General features: G+C 36.7%; 1 protein-coding gene across 2 annotated transcripts in view; it reads right to left on the bottom strand.

Moving 5' to 3' along the window:
- Positions 1–17: 17 nt before the first annotated feature.
- The window catches only part of SPATA7 (spermatogenesis associated 7), a 41,948-nt gene continuing 20,498 nt past the window's right edge, over positions 18–21,467 (bottom strand). For both annotated transcript variants that reach the window (XM_055803934.1, XM_055803936.1), the window contains exons 5-12: positions 18,875–19,008; positions 7,993–8,471; positions 6,815–6,881; positions 5,103–5,173; positions 4,117–4,170; positions 2,668–2,745; positions 1,167–1,224; positions 18–829 (exon numbers count right to left, since the gene is read on the bottom strand). In XM_055803934.1, coding sequence (XP_055659909.1) covers positions 335–829; positions 1,167–1,224; positions 2,668–2,745; positions 4,117–4,170; positions 5,103–5,173; positions 6,815–6,881; positions 7,993–8,471; positions 18,875–19,008 — 1,436 coding nt within the window. In that variant the 3' untranslated portion in view covers positions 18–334. The remainder of the gene's footprint in view (positions 830–1,166; positions 1,225–2,667; positions 2,746–4,116; positions 4,171–5,102; positions 5,174–6,814; positions 6,882–7,992; positions 8,472–18,874; positions 19,009–21,467) is intronic.

The following is a 21,467-nucleotide window of genomic DNA, read 5'->3' as shown; positions in this document are numbered from 1 at the left end:
TATAGCAGGACCACAGCTGCACTAGCAATTAATTTATTATAAATAAAAAATAAATATTTCATAACTTACTATTACATCTTTCTAAAAATATATATCTAATCTTAATATTGTCAAAAATTTGTCCCGTTATACAATTATAGACAAAATAACAAAAAAATATTGTATAACTACCCTTTAGAGTCTATATTAATACAGAGATTAGTTAATGCCCAATTATTTTTTAGCATTTTAGATTTTAGCAGCATTTAAACAGAAATAAATAGTTTACTATTTAAAAAATGGCAGTTCTCCACAGAACTAGCTCTATCGCCATTTAACAGCTACGTTTTGGCTACTACTCATAATAGTCATGTGAGATCTGAAGGGTGCCGGCAAAGCTTTCCTCAAGATCATCAAGTCCCTTGCTGGCTTCCAAATCACTGTCACAAGTAATCAAGTTTAAAGTTGCCTCACGTGAGGGTGAAGTGTCTGGGCTGTCTTCAGATTTCACACAAGAATCAGACTCCATCCCAGCATCCAGCATCTCAGCGACACCTTCTGAGAAGTCATCCTTGCTCTGTCTCCCCTTTGAACTTTCCCTGAATACTGGTGATTCACATTTGCTTGGTTCCTTTAATGGTAAATCCATGTTCCCAAAGAATTCCTCACTTTCTGTAGCTTTTCTTTGCCTCTGACTTGTACTGGTAAACTCAGGCTCTTCCATCATACCAAATTCTTGCAGATCCAGTGAGTCAAAGGCTTCCCAGCCTGTGTGGATATGCTCCGCACCAGTGCCTGGGCTGCAGCCCAGATCTGCTTTCAGCACGTCCAAGAAGTGGCGCATTTTGCTCTAAGGGGTGAAGGAAGAAAGGGGTGACATTTCTCCAGCCCCACAGTGCCCATCTGCTCAGAACTCAGGACTTGATTCTGACAGAAGGAAAGGGAGGCTGCTTGCAACCAAGTCACTAAATTACACAGCAAGTTGACAGTTGTCCCTTTTTTGGGCCTGTGACTCTTGATCTACTGTGATCCACGAGTCTGCAAATCTCATTTATGGAAGGAGATGCTCCTCACCAAGCATTCTGTTTACCTTTACCTACAAATATACCAGTGCATTTCCACTGTACTTCGGAAACGTCGCTGAAGTAATATGCAGAGAGGGAGAATATCACAGGGGCAGCACCTACCTCATCCAGACGGTTCTTATTTTCTTGAATATGACACTCAAACAGTTGTTCCAGAACTCTGCAAATGAACAATTAAATGGTATCACAGGAAGAAAACCAACTTTTAACAGATTTACATAAATTCCCAAACTCATTTTTTAATTTTCATTTCTTAGCTGAATGGGACCACCAAGATTGCTTCAATTATGCTCCATAACAAAAAGGGCTACCTGGAGCTGGTAACCCACTGGACACATGCTCAACCAGCAGACCCAGCTTTGGGCACCAGATGGTAAGCATGTGGTGATTTGTAGCACAACTCTGGGTGTATGTGGTCTGCTGGGTCTATGCAGTGGAAGAAACCAAAAATCCAGTGGTGGTTCTACTGGCACGCTGAAGTATCCAAAATCTCTCAGGTGCACCACAGCGGCTGATACACACAAGTGTAAATTAAGGGGAGGAATAAAATCCAGCTTCAGAAAAAAATCCGGAGAAAAGTCCTCAGTCCTGACAGCTCTCTTCCATTGCTTAAGCAGGATGAGAAAAAATTTCAGCACAGAGGAAGTGTTCTGTGACAACTAAGGTACACAGTCACTGGAACAGATTTCCAGGTCAAGTGAATTTAATCTAGCTTACCTGAGACATTATTTAAAAAGGAAAAAGTGCAAAAAGGGTTTTAAGTGATAACATTACTGTAAAAAAAAGAACCGGAGGAAGGCTGCTCTTGGAATTTTCTCAAAGATTAATTTTTTGATTTAGTGTATTTAACATTGTCATTGATAGCCTTGACATGAGGGGGGGGAAAAAAAAAGAGAATGCACAGAACAGAAAAACAGCTGGGAACATTGAGCCTAGAGGAAGATCAGAATACTATGTTGAAATTAGACTGCCTTGAAAATGGAATTACAAAAATGGGTTAAAAATCTGTATCAGAAATACTGCAGGGTTTTTTTGCTATAAACTGAAAGCTCTTCATGAGAAAGAACTCGTATGGAAAATAATTTGGGAATACTACTCAAATACATTAATTGTATCATAACTTATTGTTTAATTATTGAAAAAAAAAATCTGATTTAGCAACTGGTGAAGCCTTATCTGAAACAGTATGTAATCCTGACAACCCATGCTGAAGACCGACTTCACACTGGAACAGGAACAAAGGAAAGGAGATGGAGGATCTGTTGTGTGAAAGATTAGTAACTTGGTATATTTAGTAAAACAGATGTTGCAGAGCAAAACAATTTCTTCTTAGCGTTACTCCAACTAGGGTTCCAGGTCAGTTTCTAACAAAGGCTTCATCTCCTGGTACACAGCAGCAGATCAAAGCAGGTGACCCACAGGTCTTTCCTAGTTCCCCATTCTTACATGAAGCAAAATAGAAACAGAAACAAAAGCAAAGGATAACTGTGTAACTATATATTCGTAAAGGCAAAGAAATGATTACTAAACACTACTTTCCTTTCTTATAGAGTCCATGTGTTTCTGACACAGCATTACAAATTCATAAACAATTGTAACCTACCTGTTAGAAAACAGCCCGAGGCTAAGAATGTCATTTGTTACATCTTCAATGAAAGCTAAATATAAAAGCTCTTCTTCTCTGTAGGGAGAACAGAAAACCCAATATTAAATGTTTTAAAACAGCGACACATTACACTATGTAGTAAGCCCAATACCACTACCTTTATGGGAAATGCCATTAAAAGACTATAGTTCTTGGCCCCAGCTGCTGTTTTTCAAAAAGGTAATTCTACCATGTCAAGCAAAGCCTCTCATTCAATTTTGAATGATAACAAACCCTGTGTAAAATACCAGACTGTTAGAAAGGTCACTATGGTGCTTCATGTTTATGCTGACTTTCTGGCGTGGTATAAATTAGCACAGAGATGCTGAGTGAGGATACCAGCAAATCTTGGAAAGCATCAGAACCTGTTTTGCGCTGAAGAAGAAAGGGGTGCTAACTGGGAAGAAATTGTAAAATTGCAGTTTGATGCTCTGAGTAAAGGCTTTCAAAGTAGCTTCTAGAGAATCTGACTGCAGCTGAAAATTACTAGTCCTCAGCGGAAGCTCAGAAAAATGTAAGTGGTTATTTGACAGCCTCCATTCCTTTCAAACAACTCTTTGATGCACACAATCCTTGTTAGTGTGAGATGTTAGCTTTCACCTCTTCAAACAAATTTCTCTCTATTTTAATACCTGTTAAGGCCTTGTTGATGCCAATTGCTCTAAATGGGAGACTCTTGAAAAGTTTGGAGTTCTGGAGTTTGGAAAGAAAACCCCAAAAGAAAAGATTTCAGTGCTGTTTAATAGCATCTTTCTGAATATCCCAAAGTATCCAACCAAGCTCTATCAAATCATCCTCCAGTCTTAATAAACAAAAATAAGAAATGGGATACCACTTGCATGACACTTGTTATGTAAAATTTGTCAGCCAGTCTGAAGATTGTCATTTTGGTTCCCTCCATAGTCAAGACAGCTATCTATAGCTGATCCTTGATACCTATATCACCTCCTTAAAGTTAGGCAAGAACAAGGCTCTCCTAGAACAAAAAGAATTAAATGACTTTCCAAGATCACACGAGAAAGTATTGGCAGTGTTTCCAAATGTAACTCAAACCTGTTCTAATTCTCATCAAATTTCAGAGCAGAAATGTGGTTAAAAAAACCCCAACAACTTGATATTTCGCCATCATTTTCTTCAGAAATTACAGACCAAAAAAGAACTGGAAATGTTTAAAGTATAGCCACTGGATGAGAAGTCTATCTTGCTTACAAAGTTATAATTAATTTATTTTTAGACTCACATTAAAATTTTTAATTATGTAACAATTCGCAGTCATGTCAATTCTACTGCAAATGGTGAACAACAGTTTATTCTGAGTCCTCATTTACTGTTTCAAGTTCATCAGTTTTGAGGAAGAGTTCCTAGCTTAAAGTTGCACTAGCAGAAAAATGGTTTAAGGATACTTACTCAGCCTCTATAGTCCTCCTTGCTGAAGGCTGCTGAGAATACAACGATGACTCCCTAATCAGAAAATCAGAGAGTAAGAAAGAGCACAACATTCTAAACCCCCTCTATACTACCTTGCATCTCACTTTCTTCTGGAAACATGCTGTGTCATTATCCCACTTCCTCTTTGAAAAAAAAACCACCAGAACACCCCCAAACCTTGTTCCAGTAGCAAAATTTGGTTTTAATAAATAATAAAAATTATGCTGAAGCCTGAAAGACTATGGTTCAAGAGTATTAAAACACTTCACTAGATACAGTGCTCCAATAGCTCAAATATTTCAGTGCTACTTCAGATGCTATACAGACCTCCACTATCCATAAGAGTGCTTTTTTTACCCAGAGTACAATTTTTTTCTCAGGTAAAAATGCCTTTGTATGAAAAAGCCAGAGAGCGAATCAGCTGGGAGCCCTTGGGTTCTAACCTGATTTCAAACACTGTTTTTGTAGACAATATTCTAAAACTCAGTATTACATTTTCAGAACAAAAAGATGTGGGAAATGCCTTTGGTTTGCAGTTCTCACAGATCATAGATTCAAAAAGCTGGATGTCTGAAGACCCTTTCCCCCAAAAGGAAATACCAATTTGAATACCAATCCAGTATTTAGTTGTAGTGCTGTATAAGGAATATGTGGTCTGTAAGCTCAGATGTACGCTCAGACGCACAGAACTAAAGCCTCTACTAACCTGTCATCATCTCACTCCTGACAAAAATACTCGCATATTTCAGAGCTCTCTTTTTTTATTGGCTTCCCAGTGCAACTATACTATAAGAAAATAATGGATTCTGAAGCTGGGAAAGGCCATTGATGTAAGACACCCAACCAAACAAAAGTCCTGTGTGAAGAGACTTATAAAGACTAGTCAATGCTTATGGCCTAAGAAGCAACTGTACAGAAAGCAAGAAGGAATGCTTCAAATATTCCTAATTCTGTAAATCAGGCACCTTAGAAAGGAGTATGGAAAAGCAGCTATTCCTCTCTCGGGTTCATCCACAGTGTATCTTTTATCTTCAGCCTACAACACAGAGATAAAAATGTTTAATATCTGTGCAAATACACAGCAAATTTTACCATTAAAATGAACCTAATAACCCTCTGTCATTAGACAGCCCTATAAATTTTATGTCTTCTCTGAGAAACTTCTGACAAACTGAGACAGCAAAGGCTCATCAGCTTTGACATCCAAAAATTTAGTCAGGGGCAACAGGAGATGAGTAAAATTTCTCCCCTGACAAGTATGTCAAAGATGAATTTGCTGAAAGCCAGAGGGGGTCATTATCACCAACAGGAGTAAAATCTGGTATGCAAAACCAGGAACCAGCACTCTAAACCACATCTCTTGAGCTGCTTGCACAAATCTGATGGAAAGTAAAGTTGCTGACTATCTGCATTTTAAATGGTAATACTCTGAAAGGGCCACTGTAAAGCTACATGACTTACTGCCATCACTTTTACAACAGCCAAAGAAAAACTTGGATACGACAGGTGTGAAATGAAATCAGAAGTTCTTCCTGGAACTGAAGTGAAGCCTTCTAAATAATCATTTAACTTTTTCTTAACGAGGTCAGATGCAGATCAATGCAGGGGGTCTCTCTTCTATTTTCAGGAAAGTTATAAATATATACTCTCTTTCACCACTCTCCTCCAATGAGTAAAGCATAATTATTTGCCTTAGTAAGCTAGAGACACGAAGACTCTGACCCTGTAGCCTTTATGGAGAAAGAAAGTCCACAGTTATTCAAGTACTTGTCTTATGTTTGGCAGGGCTGGCTGTTTAAAGACTCGTCTGTACAATGGCTACAAGATAAAGCCTAAAGAACGAACCTAACTTCTGATCAAATTCTTTCCATCCAAATATTAGCACAAATTAAGACAAAATAACTTCAGATTTGAAGTCTTAGGAAATATTTCAGGTGCTTCACCTGCTTCCCTCTGCCTCCCAAAGATGTTGGTGTTCCGTATCATCTTTATAATTTAATAATCTTAAACTACCAAACACTAAGGCAATTTCTGAAAGACCAAATAACTGAAAAACTAAGTTCAACTGTCACAAACACTTTAAATTCAACTTGAAATGATGGATGCAAACATTTCTGTGACTGACAAAAAAATACTAAGGGCTTGTAGAATCTAAAGTGGTGTGATTTTTCATTAAAGCATTCCAGATACATTCAGCAAGACAGAAAGCACACAGTATCAAGGAAAACTTCACCACCCACTGGTCTGAGTGCCTCCTCAGAGCAAGGAACTCCTTAGCTCCAATTCTTCTGTTGAGGGCTTTTTGGAATATGTTATCCAATGTAAAAATGAAGGCAAAAATTCCTTGAAAAAGAGGTACCTTCTTCTGCTGAAAAAAAAATGTACCAATTATCTATGAACTTAACAGATATGTAAGTGATAGTGCACTTGTAAACTGTTGAAAAAAACTAAGATTTTGCAATATCCTAAGATCTCTTCCCATGCCTTAGTGTTTTTTCTTATTGTTTCCACTTGTTCTTCTGAAACTCCCTCTCCTCTACAGGACTAATTCATCTCACGAAAATAAAGAAAATTAAACTTAAATCAGTTGTATACTGCTGTGGCAGAGATCAAGCATATACTCGAAATGATGGTGAAGGGTGTGCAAGAGTACCCAGATGACTGATAGATGTGTTACCTTAAATGTGATCTTCTGCTGTTCAGTCATGACTTTTCTCTCAGATGCTCTGTCTGCAGATTGAAAGCTACAAGATTTAAAGATGTATTAGATTTCCAGGAAAGCTACTTTTAAAATATGCAGAATAAGAACACCAGTGCCACTGTGGAAATTTCCCATCAATCTGAACAGGACCTAGCACTAAAATGTCTCGGACGGTTTAGAAAATATCTGCCAAGCTTCCATTCACATAATAAAACTAAGTTATAGTTCATTTTGAAGGATGATAACAGTCATAAATAGGTGACCCAAGTCCATTATTTGGCTGCAAATTTACAGGGGATAGCTGAATTATCCAAAATAATTGTTCAGAACTGAGAATGGAGATGATCCTATGTACATTAAAAGTGCACCAGGAAAATGTATGACCCACAGCCAGAAAAATAGTTGCAACATGGAGCTAAAGCTATCATAATTCCAGTCTTATGAAATTCATACTTTGTTCTAGGACAAAACCAGAATTAGGCATGCAGGCACTGAGGACACAAAAGAGAAAAGATTTTTCTTTATGAGGTAGTATCGGTAAAAACAAAACTAAATCTAAACTTTAATTTGCTAAAAAGGAGTTCAATGCAAGAGAAGGACATTAATTTTGTATAAAATATTTCATATAGGATATGTCTGAAGGCATTTAGATTAAAATGCTAAGAATGCAATGAAGAGCTGCATTCAAGAGTTTTAAAAAAAAAAAGGACCTTTGCATGATGTATTAATTAACGAACTGGAAAGTGTGAGACTACAAGGGCAACAGTGAGGAACTACTTGCATGCTTATAGCAGTTACTTCTTTAGAAGACAGAAAGCACAACTATACACCAGAGAGAGAGCAAAGAAAAGAGAGAGGGAATTACTATCCCCGGCAGATGCAAGATCCCACAGTTTGGATTTAGTGGCAGTTTGTATCCAATTTGTATAAATGAAAACAGTTCCTCCGGAGGGAAGACAACAAAATATGCCAGTGAAAAAAGGAAAATCATATTCTGTTCTAGCTTTTGCTAAGGCATATCTAAAATAATTTCAGAATAATTATTCTGGTTTTATGCAAATGTAAATGAGAGCAAAACATGTTGCTTTTGTAAAGATACTGTTATGATAACCTCTAAATTCCACGGTTTCAAAATAATGTTTTAATCTCTGTACCTGATCACATCAGTTTGCGTTTGAGCTTCCACATGCTGCTTACAGTGATTTTTCCTTTTCCTTCGAGCAGGAGTGTAATACCTGTACTCTGACAGGGAAGATTTAGCATCTGATATTAAGGTGCGTGGAGTAAAAGGTTTTCGGCTATCAGTAAAGAATTCAGAGTGCCTGTCTAGAAGATCCCCACCACGTTCTTTGGAGTTGCTTCCTTTGCACCTCTGGGAATGACTAATGCTCACAAAACTATCAGTGGAGCAACTGCATGATAGTCCAGAGCGTTTTCTTGGTGTACTTGACATACTGACACTTGAGTTTGAGTTAGATGCATTAGATTTACTCTGACAATCTTTTCTGGTGTATTTTACTGGACTGGAGTGAACCAAGCCATGCTTGCCGTAAGGAGACAGCACTCTTGATAGGTATTGTGCCTGCTGAGCGCAAGGGAAGGGACTGTCTTTGTCTTCTGCTTCCAAGAAACTCTAGGAAAAAATAAAACAAGATTTCATTGCTTTGCAAGTTACCATCTTTGCTCAAGTTGGTACTCCCAGCTATTATTGTTACCAGCTTGAAGGTATTTTCTATGTAAAAACATTCTATTTTTGTTAAGTCAAACTGGTTTCAGAGCAGTCCCAGTGCTAACAGTTCTTAAAACCTAGTCGCTGGAAATAACAGAGTAGTTAGAAAATGGTTTGATTCAATAGCAAAACATTGGTGCTTTGTTACAGAATATTGATGGCTACATCAAAGCAAGAGTTTTAATCATTTTAGTCCAAAGGCTCAATACATTTTTAAAAGTCAAGGAATCATTGCATTGAGGCAATTTATTTTATCTGGGTATGTTCTGTTCATACCACCTGGGCAAGGTAACATAGACATTATCTGTAATTATTCTACTGACTAGTTCACAGTACATATTCTCATCAAGTGTGGAGTTGTGGCCTCTCTCTCCAAATCCTATTAGCTTTAAAGTATATCACACACCAGCTATCTTTAGAAGACGTATATTCTGTAAGGGGCACTGCTCACTGATTCAGCTAGACCAACATGGAAAATACTGTTGTGTGGTTAAAGACACAGAATAAGAAAACTGTAACTAGCTGTTTATTCCATGTGTGACCTTTTTCTTCCTGCAGGTGGGAGATGTATATCTTTGGAAGGGCTGTACAACACAGGATGTTGTGCACCTTGTGTAATGGCACCCTGCTCCACAAGAAATGTCCTAATTGCTATAATAATACAATCAACGTCCTTCAGCAGACAAAGTCAAGTTTCTGTCCTGTTCCCCTTTAGGTTTCTCAACCCAGCAGGTACATAGACAGCTGTGAAACTTTCCCTCTAACACTATAGAAAGCCAACAGTGCAAGTAGTTAGCTCACTACAGTTAAACAGGTCAGATAACAACATGCTGAGTTTATGAACAGATACAGTCGATTGCAGGTGATGGTAGGGAAATGGTGTTACTGCTCCTGCTTCCTAAGTGTTCAACACATTAGAGTTTAAATATGTACCTCAGTTCTCAGAAACAATCAATGTTACTTTAAAAGGATACAGTTAAAAGGCTACTAGTTAAGACAACAAACTAATACAGACAAATCAGTAGTACATGGACTAAAATTATGATCAGCTAACCCACTCCTCACCGAAAGAAGCACAATGTAAGTCTATTTTGTATGCAGGCTGAAGTCCAAGTGTCAACTTTAGTTAATAAGAAAGCCTAACTGTTGTTTTCAGTAGCCATCTGAAATTTTGAATAGAAACTAGCTGAACAAATCTCATTGATGTGCAGGACAATCAAAACAAAATGGGAAAAACTTACAGCAAAAGCTCATCTATGCATCTCTTCTTTTTCTATTTGAGATCTATAAGGTTATTACTAAATCTTCACAAAGTTAAAAAGTCACTGAAGTGAAGCATTGCGACAAATATTAAGAGTAGTTAATAAGGAGGAAGCCAAGTACACCAGAGACTAGTGATGACCTTGAACACAAATCTATCCTATGGAAGGTGATAGGGAATTTTCCAACAATTTTAGAAGTCTGGGTCTTATGAGATACATAATTTTAATGCCAGGGATAAGAAAACAGTTAATAACAAAAAAATCAGAATTTGAAAACTAAGTCTGTCATTGAGAAAGGTTACAGAATGAATTATTTGGAAAGACCATGCTATTTTTTTCTGCTTTTTGGGGAAAAAAAATAATATCTTAAGGCTTAAAAATTCAATATTATTCCTGAATTGTATTATGACACCGTGCCAAAGACAAGTAACACTGAAATGCAACTCTATGAAAGTTACAACTTGAGCTTTTTTTTTTTTTTTTTTTTTGCCAAGTGAGAAAGAACAATTCAATAGACATTTTATTTCTGTCATAGACTTTTGAAAAATTTGCAACTTCAAAGCATAAATACCTGGACAGAGTGTATGCACTAGTAAACATGCTTTACAGTGTGTCTTTACAGTGTGTCTGAAAAGTTAGGAAGCATCGTAGCAAGACAGCTATTGTATATCCTTTTCCTTCCTAGGATACAGCCACCCACTGAATATTCTGTCAGTCACTGGAAAGTATGTATGACATTTTACAATTTCCAAGGACAGCCATATTGCAGAATTAGCAGATTAAACCGGAAGCCTAACAGCAAGCAAAATGTTGTATAAACTCATTTCATCCACATGCATAAAACTATGTATGCAATGTTACACTGGACTGTATGATGGAGAAGAGATGACTCACACTGTACGTACTCAAACTACCTAGCGTACAACTCCCAGAGATGGAGCTTGCACCTAGGTCCTGCAACAGCGAGGGAGACAAGCTCAGGATAGCATTATTCTGGAAAATCTCATTGCCATACTCTGCAATCAGTATAATACAAGGCAAAATAACAGCTAAAATGACACCTGAGAAAACCCAAAGCAAAATCAACTGCTAACAAACCCGAATTAATTCAGTTTTAACTAAGTAGCCAGTTACACTCAGGCACTTCATATAGCTCCACATCAACAACAACCAAGTGCTGCAACATTTAAGAGAATGTTGGTGTTTCCTAGGAAGAAAATTCAATTTCTCAGGCCAGTTGAGGACCAGATTTTTAACAAACCTGATGTTTACGTTCAGATAGGCTAACAGAGATTAAATTGTTGATGTACCTCCACCATCTGAACAAAGAACAGGAGGATAAGGAGAGACCTGTACAGGCCATAAAGCTCTGCAGTCAAAAAAGGGAGAAAGGGAAATTGATTTTCATATGTGTTTCATTCATCTCAATTATGTTCCTATCAAACAAATAAAATTATGTAGAAGCCTTACGTTACTGAAGTCACTGAAGGAATAGCTCCCCTATAAAAAGCCTGAGACAGAGTGCATCCAGTGTGATGGGACTGAAACACATGCTGTGATACGTACTTATTTATGACATACAACCCTAACTGCCAGTTGCGAAGATTCACAGATTCACCCAGCAACCCATCCTGATCTTACAATTAATCCACGCGGAAGTTATTTTGAGAGACTAACACCGAAGCACGGATTCAGAGGATTTCCAGTGGTGCTTCATTGCCTGAACACAATATAAACCTGGAGAAAATCCTCAAGAATGCTTCACTTTTTGAAAATAATCAGGTGATTAAAACATTGGATGTGTGATTTTCCCCACCACTGGGGACATTGGACTAAACTCCAACAAAAGTGGCAAAATCAAATGTAAAAGAAAGTACCTGTGGGAATTCTCCAAGATAATCAATACTTGTGAGATTTTTGAAGTCTCCTACTGGGGGAGGTATGGAGGGGGAAAAAACCAACCAAACTTGGAAATCCTTACACATTTGTTGGAAATTCATGACATTGTAACCTACTAATATACAGTACAGGATAGTAATACATTACTAGTTTACTAGTAAAATATAGTATAGTATGTTACCCTGTGTAATTCATAGTATAGCTTGTAAATATACCCTGATTTTTCTATTCTATCATTCAAATCCTAAAACTGGTATTCTTCAAAGTTCTAAACAATGACTCTTACTGTATAAATGCTGCATTTTCTCATAACACTGCTACTGTCACTGCTTTAAATCTACACTATTCCTTTTTTTTCCTTTTCAGAACCCCTTCATATTTTAAATTAAAACTCTAGATGATGAATATATATTTTATGGCATGTAGTAAATGCTATTTAGAGGAATATTAAAGAATGCAGGTAGTTTGTCAGCAAAATTAAGTCACAGATCATACTGCTGTCATACTATATAGTTCCTTCACAATTCCAATATACCCCCATGTCAGTTAGACTTATCTGTGCTACTCCAGTACCCCAAAATGTCCACAGTTGCCAGTGCCTAATGCAAAGAGGTTGTTGTGTTTTTTTCAGTTAGCTGAGCCAAAATAAGCCCTTCTTGATGATGTCTCATGTGAACCAACTTTATTTTACTACTACAGCATAATTAAATGCTGAACTGATAACACACAGTAACAATGCCAAACAAATGCCTGTGCTAGCAAGCAGTATAATAAGGCTTACCAGTGTGATTGTTTGCATGTAAAGCACTTGTAGTGGTAGCTCAGCACTATAGAAAACAGATAAGACTGGAAAGTTTCAGAATCCACCTATATAGATGTTTTGAAAAGCTAATTCCATACCCTTCAGCATGTATCATATCAACAGCTTAATTTTTCTTGTATGCTTTTTACTCTCAGAGACTAGAACAGTTCATGGAGCTGCAATATAGATCGGATTTTAGAAGCATTTTTGAACATATGATGACTGGTGACCTGCAATATACAAAATAATAATAACAAAATATATTAAGTGATATTGGTCAATTACACAACTACACCTCATGAAAGCCACACGTTCTATTCCTTGGAAGCAGTTGAGCTGATCCTAAACCAAGACAAATGTCCAGGGTAAACATGTCAATATCCTAAATTTAAGCATTTCTTATGTATGAGGAAGCTTACGGCAGTTCTTTTCTTTTCCTCCTCAAATGTATCGTAAGCAGAACAGACCAAGTAGCTAAGGTAGTGACTAGATAGAAAGGCAAACCCAAACTGCATTTCTGTCAGTTTTGAGACATACTCATTCAAGTACTGAGAAAGAAGAATGTCTTTTGAAGCCCTTATCCTGGGGTAAACCTTTACAGCCCAAACAGGTAGGCAGTTCAGCCTCCGGATATACAAAGAAATCAGGAACAAGGAACTATGTTGGTGACTTCAAAAAAATTCTAAGGAGTGTCAGACAATGGTGTCTGTCTGCAATTTGTCACCAACACCAAGCTTTCAAAAATTATTTGTACACCTGTGTTTGTATAGGCAAGTTAACCATAAGCAAGTATGTTCATTTTTCTTTTCTAATCTGTATCTATAGAAACATCAGATGTTTGGGGGGGGGGGGGGGGGGGGGAGGGGAAAAAGAAGAGAGAAAAACATGCTACAAATATGCAGTAACTCACTGATTTAAAGATACTTTGCTCTGTTCTTCAGATACAATTAAAAACCCAATTATTCCATGGAAGTATCACAGCTTTGGACATTGGCACTATCAAGAACTATAACTAATGTAATTTGGAGTCAAGAATCTTGACACCTACCTTGCTTACCAATCTATGTTCCTATTCTATCCATTCAATCCACTGTAATTTGTTTTGAAAGATAAAAATCTACTCAATCATACATTTCAACAATAATAACCCCTCCAAAAAGTTTTCATAAATTACATTTATGTTTCAATTTTGTTAGTCACAAAGCTGGGGTAAACAGGATATTACTTGCAGCAAGCTTGTATGGAAAGGACCCCTAAATCGCCATAGACTCTGTGGAAAAGAAAGTTCAGTAAAAGCAGATCAAAGCATATTGCTGTCATCTGATGGGCAAGAGAAGTAACAGAGAAAGAATCTAGATTTTTAAGTTACTTTTACTTTCTAAAAGAAGTTTAGTTTCTCAAGTCAAAAGCCGCCGAGGTATCAGCTGCCTCATAAAAAACAAACTGAAAACAAAGCTTGCCAAATCTATTTTTGCATAAAAGGTCCAAAGGCACCTCTCACTGGGGTCACTAAAGTTACACTAAGATGAATTTAAGTCTTGAAATTAACATATTCTTGTATGAAAAGGTCTTCCAATAGAAAGTTCATCTATCAGCATAAAACGAGATCAGAGACACTTTTTGAACTGCACTGTCAAGATACAGAAGCTGTAATGCTGTAATAAATTAGCATCTGATTCTTTAACTTGAGACAGCCCCATTTATAAGCCACTTCAAAAGCGGGCTGAGCACCTGCTCTCTGCAGTCTGGACAGAGCAAAGGTCTCCTGTAGTACGCAACAAGCTGCCTTTACAAGGGGGTTATGAGTGACTGTATGTCATCTCTTCATGTCAATACACACTTTGGTAATTAGGTAAGAATTCAGAAAGGCAAGAGAGAAAATTCACACATATATGTGAACAAGTAAGACCTGTATAAGTACAATCAGTTTGCATACTGGCATCAATAATAACCTTTTTTCTCATTCAAAACTATGTTCCTGTTACAATTCTTTCCTTTTGTGTGTGTGTGTGGGGGGGAGTGTATTCAATTGTATAATGCATTATGTTCCCACTTTCATCAAATACTGTGATGTTATTAATAAGGGTTATTACTGAACGTGCATATGGAAATGTAGCTTCAAACAACCAGCATGAGAGGTGACTGCCACTATGAAGCCTGAAAGGAAATCTGTACTGAACATTCCCCATGAAAACATCTTTCTTTGATGCTCAGAAGGTTCTTCTGCTTTCTTTAGTCACTTACATCTCTCATTCTGACAGAACTAATTCAAGCACAATACATCTTCTGGCTGTTAATATCGTAATGGTATAATAAATCTTTAAACATAAGCCATTTGAGTAGGCAATTTACACAGCCACATGTGTGCTGCATACAAAATTAACATGGGAGATTAGAAATGGTTCATGGTGTTTCTTAATCTATATTTCATATGCAGAAGCCAATGGTCATAACTGTCATTCCTAAGAAATCAAAAAAAGTCTCAAAAAACAGGCTGAAAGGGATTTTGAAGTATCAAGGCAGTGACAACCATACTTCAAATGGTTAAAACAGAAAACTTACACTCCTACAGAGCAGCCTTCCTCCAAATGATTTTTTGCATGGATTGATTTCTTTAAAAAAATTTGTTAGCAGCCAATAATGCCTATTAATAGGATTATCTGAGCATGGGATATGAAATACCACATCTTGCTCAGATCAGAGATTTTACTCACTGACAGCTCAGTTCAGGTTTTCCTGCTTCAGAGGTAAGTCATCCTGAGCTTAACACAGTTCACCCTGCTGAATCACTCAGATGAACGTTTAAAAACCCAAATCAGCTTTGTATAGAAAAATAAAATTTTAAATCTAGGGATTCCACTAGGATACAGCTTTCCATCTGTGGCAGCAGCTGGAAAGACTACATGGTAGTGCCATTCCATGCACAGGTGTCATGGTATTTTCCAGACTCTGTCAAACAGCCTTTTCTATTGTGAGAAAACTTTAAGAGTAATTCATTAAAGAAGGAGTATAAGTAATTTGTTGACAGATGAATGAGAGGATACCCACAAATATGCTGCTTATCCATCCTCAAGCTTTTCAGTCTAAGTAAGCCTCTAAATATTTGCTTAAAAATTACATATTCACAAAGACACACAAACACAAAACTAGCAGCCCTTTCAGCATCCATCTGTAGTTTATCATCCTATTTTGATTAACCTTCACACATGAAGTCAACCATCATTACTACGCTACATAAAAAAAAGAGGAGCAGAAGAGAAGTCCAGCTGTCCCCAGGACACCTTATGCTTTCCCTGCTCCTCTACTTTACTGTAAGAGATAAAGTACTGTCCTTGAAGTAATTCAGTTGCTAGCGATTCCATCCAAAGTACCTTCTAAAAATAAGCCTGCTCCTTAGCTTCTCTTAGGTCTTCTGCTAAAAGCAGAGAAATGCATGATGCACCATAAACATCTATCACAGCTTAACCCACGACTCTACATGGAATATTCTTATCTCTGTGATCAAAATATTATCTGATTAAAATCACAGATTATTTTTAAAAGTCAGTAAATCAATCTAGGTAAGCACAACAGAGATAACTTTCACAGCTCATTACATATCATAACAGATTCTCACATTACAGTAACTTTACATTTATAACTAGATATAACAGAGAAAGAATGTTCTTGTGCATTTAAACCCACATACAAAACAGTCAAAGAGCAGGCCAGTCAGGTTAAAGACCAATTATAGCTATTCAGTTTCATTGTCAGCTCAATGACACTAACTAAATCACAGAGGTTTTAAGAAATGCATAACATGCAATATATGTTTTAGAGGAATTATTTTTACTTCTTTTTTGGTTCTACCACGCACAAAGCACAGTTTCAATGGAAAACAGTTTCTGTGCTCTATTGTAGCATTAAATAATAACAAATGCAGCTATGTGAAAAATGAAAATGATGAAATAAAGACACCAGACTTAACAGAATGCATAAAAAGTGAATGCTAATGAATGAAGACTTTTGAAAATAGAAAGTCAGGTGCATACATCAAAGCTGGTTAGCATGTATTTAGCCTATAATCTAGCCAGACATTGACCTTGTCAGAGTTACAAGGGTTATTATATTTTTATATACATATGTATGTATGTTACACTAAATTCATATACAAGAGTCATATTTCATTATGAAAGAAATTATGCATTATGAAAGTAATTGAACTGTTGTACTCTTAATTATAACAATGGCAAAGCCAGGAGAATTCTACTTGCTTCTTTTTCTTACATTCCTCTAATGTAAGATGCTTACTAAACACAGGACCACATTCTACTCTTGCCATTACCTCCTTGGAAACCTGGAGTACTCCAAGGTTGACTGCTTCAAATCTGTGCTGGATCTTATCCCAACCTAGGAACATCCAAATTCAACAGAACAATTTTTGGAGCAGTCCCACAAATGGAGGATATACAATCAGCTTTTTCCTAATGGCAACAGTGACAGCAATTATTACTGTGTGGCAAAAACCCTCTATAGGTATCCTTAGCACTTGTTTGCCAGCTGTCACCTATTGATATATCCTGATGGCTAAAGAAATACCATTAAAATGGCTAACATCCTCACAATGCATTAGAGGACATCTAATTGTTGAAACAGAAGAATTCTCTGCTGTTGTATAAAGAAGCATAGGAAATCAAAGTATATTCTGGCAAACTATGTAAAGTTTAAATAGGGCTTCATTTTTAGCACAAAAATATGACAGCCCAATTACTTCCACTGCCTATGCTTGTGCCAAAAGGCTCACTTACAGGTTTTCACTTTATACTGACTCACTGCTGCTCTTTGTTTATACTATACTGAACTGTATTTTGTAGGTCCACCAATCAATGATTTGATTAACAAAGTGCCAGATAGTATTTTAGTGAAGATTATTCTTTGGGTTTGTAAAGTAAAAAAAAAAACCAAGACAAAAAAAGTGTTGTATCCAAAAATCACTTTTTACGTTTGGTTAAACGTTGATTTGGCCAGTCTCCCAACACTTTCTAAAACATACTTTTCAGTTGATAACTTGAAATTCAGACTTGGACGGATTGTTGAATTATACCCAGAGGCTATCCAACATAAGGACAGCTGCAGTTTCTGTACAGAATACACTTTCAAGAGAAACGGTGGGAAGGCACCTGTAAGTAAGTAGGTAAAACTGGGATAGATATTATTTCAGAAAGATTTTGTTTTGCAAAAGATTAAAACAAAGGAAAAAAGTAACAGACTGTTATAATGCTACATTAAAGATCACAGGTGCATCCTTTAATTTTAAAATTGAGAATTTATGCAGTAATTGGAGATGCATTTTAAGCACAATTTACTTGATTTTGCAATGATATAATTTAAGGAACTTCTCCTGCCCCCAGTCTGCTGAAAAATAAAGATGGAAGGACAAAAATGGTATTAATAAAAAATAAAACTTGGATTTAAAATATGACATTTCCTCCCTTTTCTTATGCATGCCTGTGCTTTCTTCTGTAACTAAGAGACATGGACTGAATTCAAAGCATTATTTCTCTGCATTGCAATAAGGTCACTCCTGCCTGCCTGCTGCAAAAACCAGTGACACAGAAAGAAACTAATTGTAAATTTTCTGTACTATTTGGAAATGTTCTCCATCTCTACGGATATTTAAACAACATATGAAGCATTTGCTGTTAAAATCAGAACTAAAACATCACTCTGTTTTAAGTTGCAATTGCTCCTTTACAGTGACAAACATGAGACTAATTTAGTAAGGCTAATTATTAATTTATTTATTATTTGGAAATATACACCACATATCTGGATGAAATGCTGGACAATATAAGTGAACCTATGTATAAAGACAGAAAAGTACTTATTTTGACGGCTTTAGTACTATTTTCAGTTTCAGTAACTACAATTCACGCATGTAGTATACTGTTAGATATGAAATGCATTTCCAAAATAGGACTTTGGATACAGAGAAAAAAAAAAAGACTCTTGATTCTTCTGCTAGAAAGGTTAGCGGTAACTAGAATTCTGCCTTAGAAAATGACAGAAAGCTCTGGAGTGACAAGAGAGGACATGGGAATATCAGCTGAAATGAAAGCAAGAGGACTCAAGGGTAACTAAACTGGAATTTAGCACAAGCACTCTTCATCCAGATACCTACCACCTTTGTCAGAAGGCCAAGACGTGCATTTGGTATTGGGCACATGCCAGGAAGACCCTTATCTATTTTCTGCTGCTTGAAATACACCAGTCCTCCTTTCAGAGCTGCTGCACAGCAGTGACCATTTGTTATTATGGGAGGCAAGTAGACTATGATATCTACTAAATAAAATTAAAGTATCTACCTTTCCAAAAGAGGATGGCAGCAGCCTTCCACTCTCTCTCGAGCTGGATCGGGAGGCAGTTTTGCCCACACTCATTTCCTCTTCACATCTGGCTATCTTCTTTTTCAGTTTCTCTCTTCTTCGCTGGTCAGCAACTTAGGAAAGAGATAAAAGCTTGTCAGATCAAAACTGGAATATTACTATATTACCTTTTTTTTGTTCTAAGTGATTGGATGACAAGGTAGGGGCTTCCAATTGCTCAGCAAAGTCAGACTACTGATATATGTTCCACTTGGAACACACAGCAATTATAAAAAATTACCTCTATTCTTAGAAGAAAAATACTAAGAGTATGCTAGTAGCTGAAGCTGTCTTAGCTGAAGCGATACCTTAAGCTTCCCTGAAGTATTCTCATCTCACAACTAATACACCATTATGCAGGAATTCCAAGATCAGTATTGCTAACAAAGCACTCTGCTTTACACTAACCTTTACAGATAGAACTCATTTGACTGTACTCTCATCCACTATTTCAGAAAAAAAATTATTTTAACGTTAGTAAATTTTACATATAAAAAAAATATCCATGCTCACACCATGGAAAGATAGCGAGTAGTCTCCCAAGTACAGAAATCCATGCAAAACAAGCAAGCTCCTGTCAAGAACATAAAAAATGAAGGGAAACGCTGTGAAAGGGCCACTGTCAGATCAGTAGGGGAAATCATTATCGATCCACATTGGTCTGCAGTCTAAGAACTTGTTCACAGCGTCCATGCAGCACAGAAGGTGAGTTAAGTATCTGTACCATTAGACAGAGAGGAGTGCAAAAGATGAGTAAATTTTCTGTTTTCAAGTTTGCTATCTGGTCACCTACATCTGATATTTTCATAATACAGTCCAACGTTTTTGTGTACTGTAAGCACCCAGGAGCCACAGAAGAAGTTCACAAAGTTGAAAAATCCAAGCAAGGCTGATGAAAAACATTAATGATTTCATTTACAAATGGGAAAGAAGAGGGTTTATATAAGCAAGCACACTTCTGGAATCTGTATACACAATGAAACCTGTCTTAATTTGACTAGACTTCTCATTCACTTAACACAGAACCAAGTGTATGAATGGTTTGTTTGATACAGTCACAGAGACAGAAAGGACTATGAGGATCTCTTTTTGGTTTCATAATGTATTTATACCATACTCTCATAGACCCCAATCTTCACACACACGACTATGCTTAACATATGGAAATGTAAATAACTTTGTGGATTGGTGTGGTACATTCTTCTAGACAGCTGAGAATTACAGCAATCTGAGGGCATTTAATCAACCCTCAGAATACATTCATCTGTGTACATTAACCCTACAGACATGTTAACCTCTAAGAATTAAGTACATTACCCATTTTATTAAACTAAATTATTTTTAAATATCCTTTTAAATTAAATTATCCTTTTTAATTATTTATCATATTTAATTAAATATCCTTTTTAAACTAAAAAAGATTATTTTAGATGCAAAATCCTTGCTTTTGTTTCTCAGGGAAATCCCTCTTTCTCTTTCTTTCAGTTCTTACAATTGATACATAAAGTACAAAGTAATTTATTTTATGGCTGATGATTAATTCAACATATTCCATTTGAATACTTACAATATAAAGTTGCTTTTACTACTGGAAAAACATTAGCTGAAGTTAAGATACGCTAAATTCTACAAGTCTGAATTTAAAATACACCTTGTATCAGCAGGAAAAAATAAACTGTACCATTAAATAAGTAAAACTCAATATTTTTCTTCCTACACTAAATTATTTTCATGTAGCTATTCTAAAATACTATTATTTCTAATTGTGTTTGTCTTAAAAGTTACAGATGAGCACTCAAAAATTAGCTACATTTAGAAGTTTTATATGTTTGAGATAAATAATTGTTCACAGTGGACCAACAGTGTGTGTCTGTGTGCGCGCATGCACGGAAGCTGTAAAAACTCAAGTCTTGCCTACTGCTCAGGTAAAATGGTGATGGCTGAAATCAGTGTTGAATAAATACCTAGGGAAACAATGAATGAATGAGAACTCTACAAAACGAACATGCAAATTATACAGAAGTATGTGTGTCTCATTTTGTAAGTGCAAGTAGATGCCCGAAACAGAAATTTCCCTACACTCAAGTGCTTAGGTGGAAAGTGGGTTTGTCTAAGACAAGACAGGCTTAATCACTGCATGTTCTACCTGCATCTCATGGCTTAACAGGAGTTTCTGAGCAAAGTGCAAAGCAGTGTGAATATTATTGCAAAACTGAGTTCTCATGTTATCCTTATTCCGCTCTTCACAGGACAAAGTCTGAGATTTAACATACATGGACAGACTCTGCCTTCACTACTGGCGTTCAAAGCCATAAAAGCTAACTACTGTAAACCTCCTCCAGGACTGTGTGCTACAACTTCTCAGCCAAAGCACGGCTTGTGCCCATAAGTACAGAAAAAAAATGAAAGAACAGTAAGTATGCCAGCTAAGGCTATCTTTGGATGTCAGAATGACCCATTGGGACTACTGTCACCTGCACGGGAAATAGAAAGTCTTTGCCTCACACCAGTCATACAGTAAGCTTAGCTCAGC

This window comes from Falco peregrinus, chromosome 1 (assembly GCF_023634155.1).
Source record: "Falco peregrinus isolate bFalPer1 chromosome 1, bFalPer1.pri, whole genome shotgun sequence".
NCBI classification, from domain to species: Eukaryota; Metazoa; Chordata; class Aves; order Falconiformes; family Falconidae; genus Falco; species Falco peregrinus.
The sequence above is the reverse complement of the archived record's forward strand: the minus strand, read 5'-3'. Positions and strand labels throughout refer to the sequence as shown.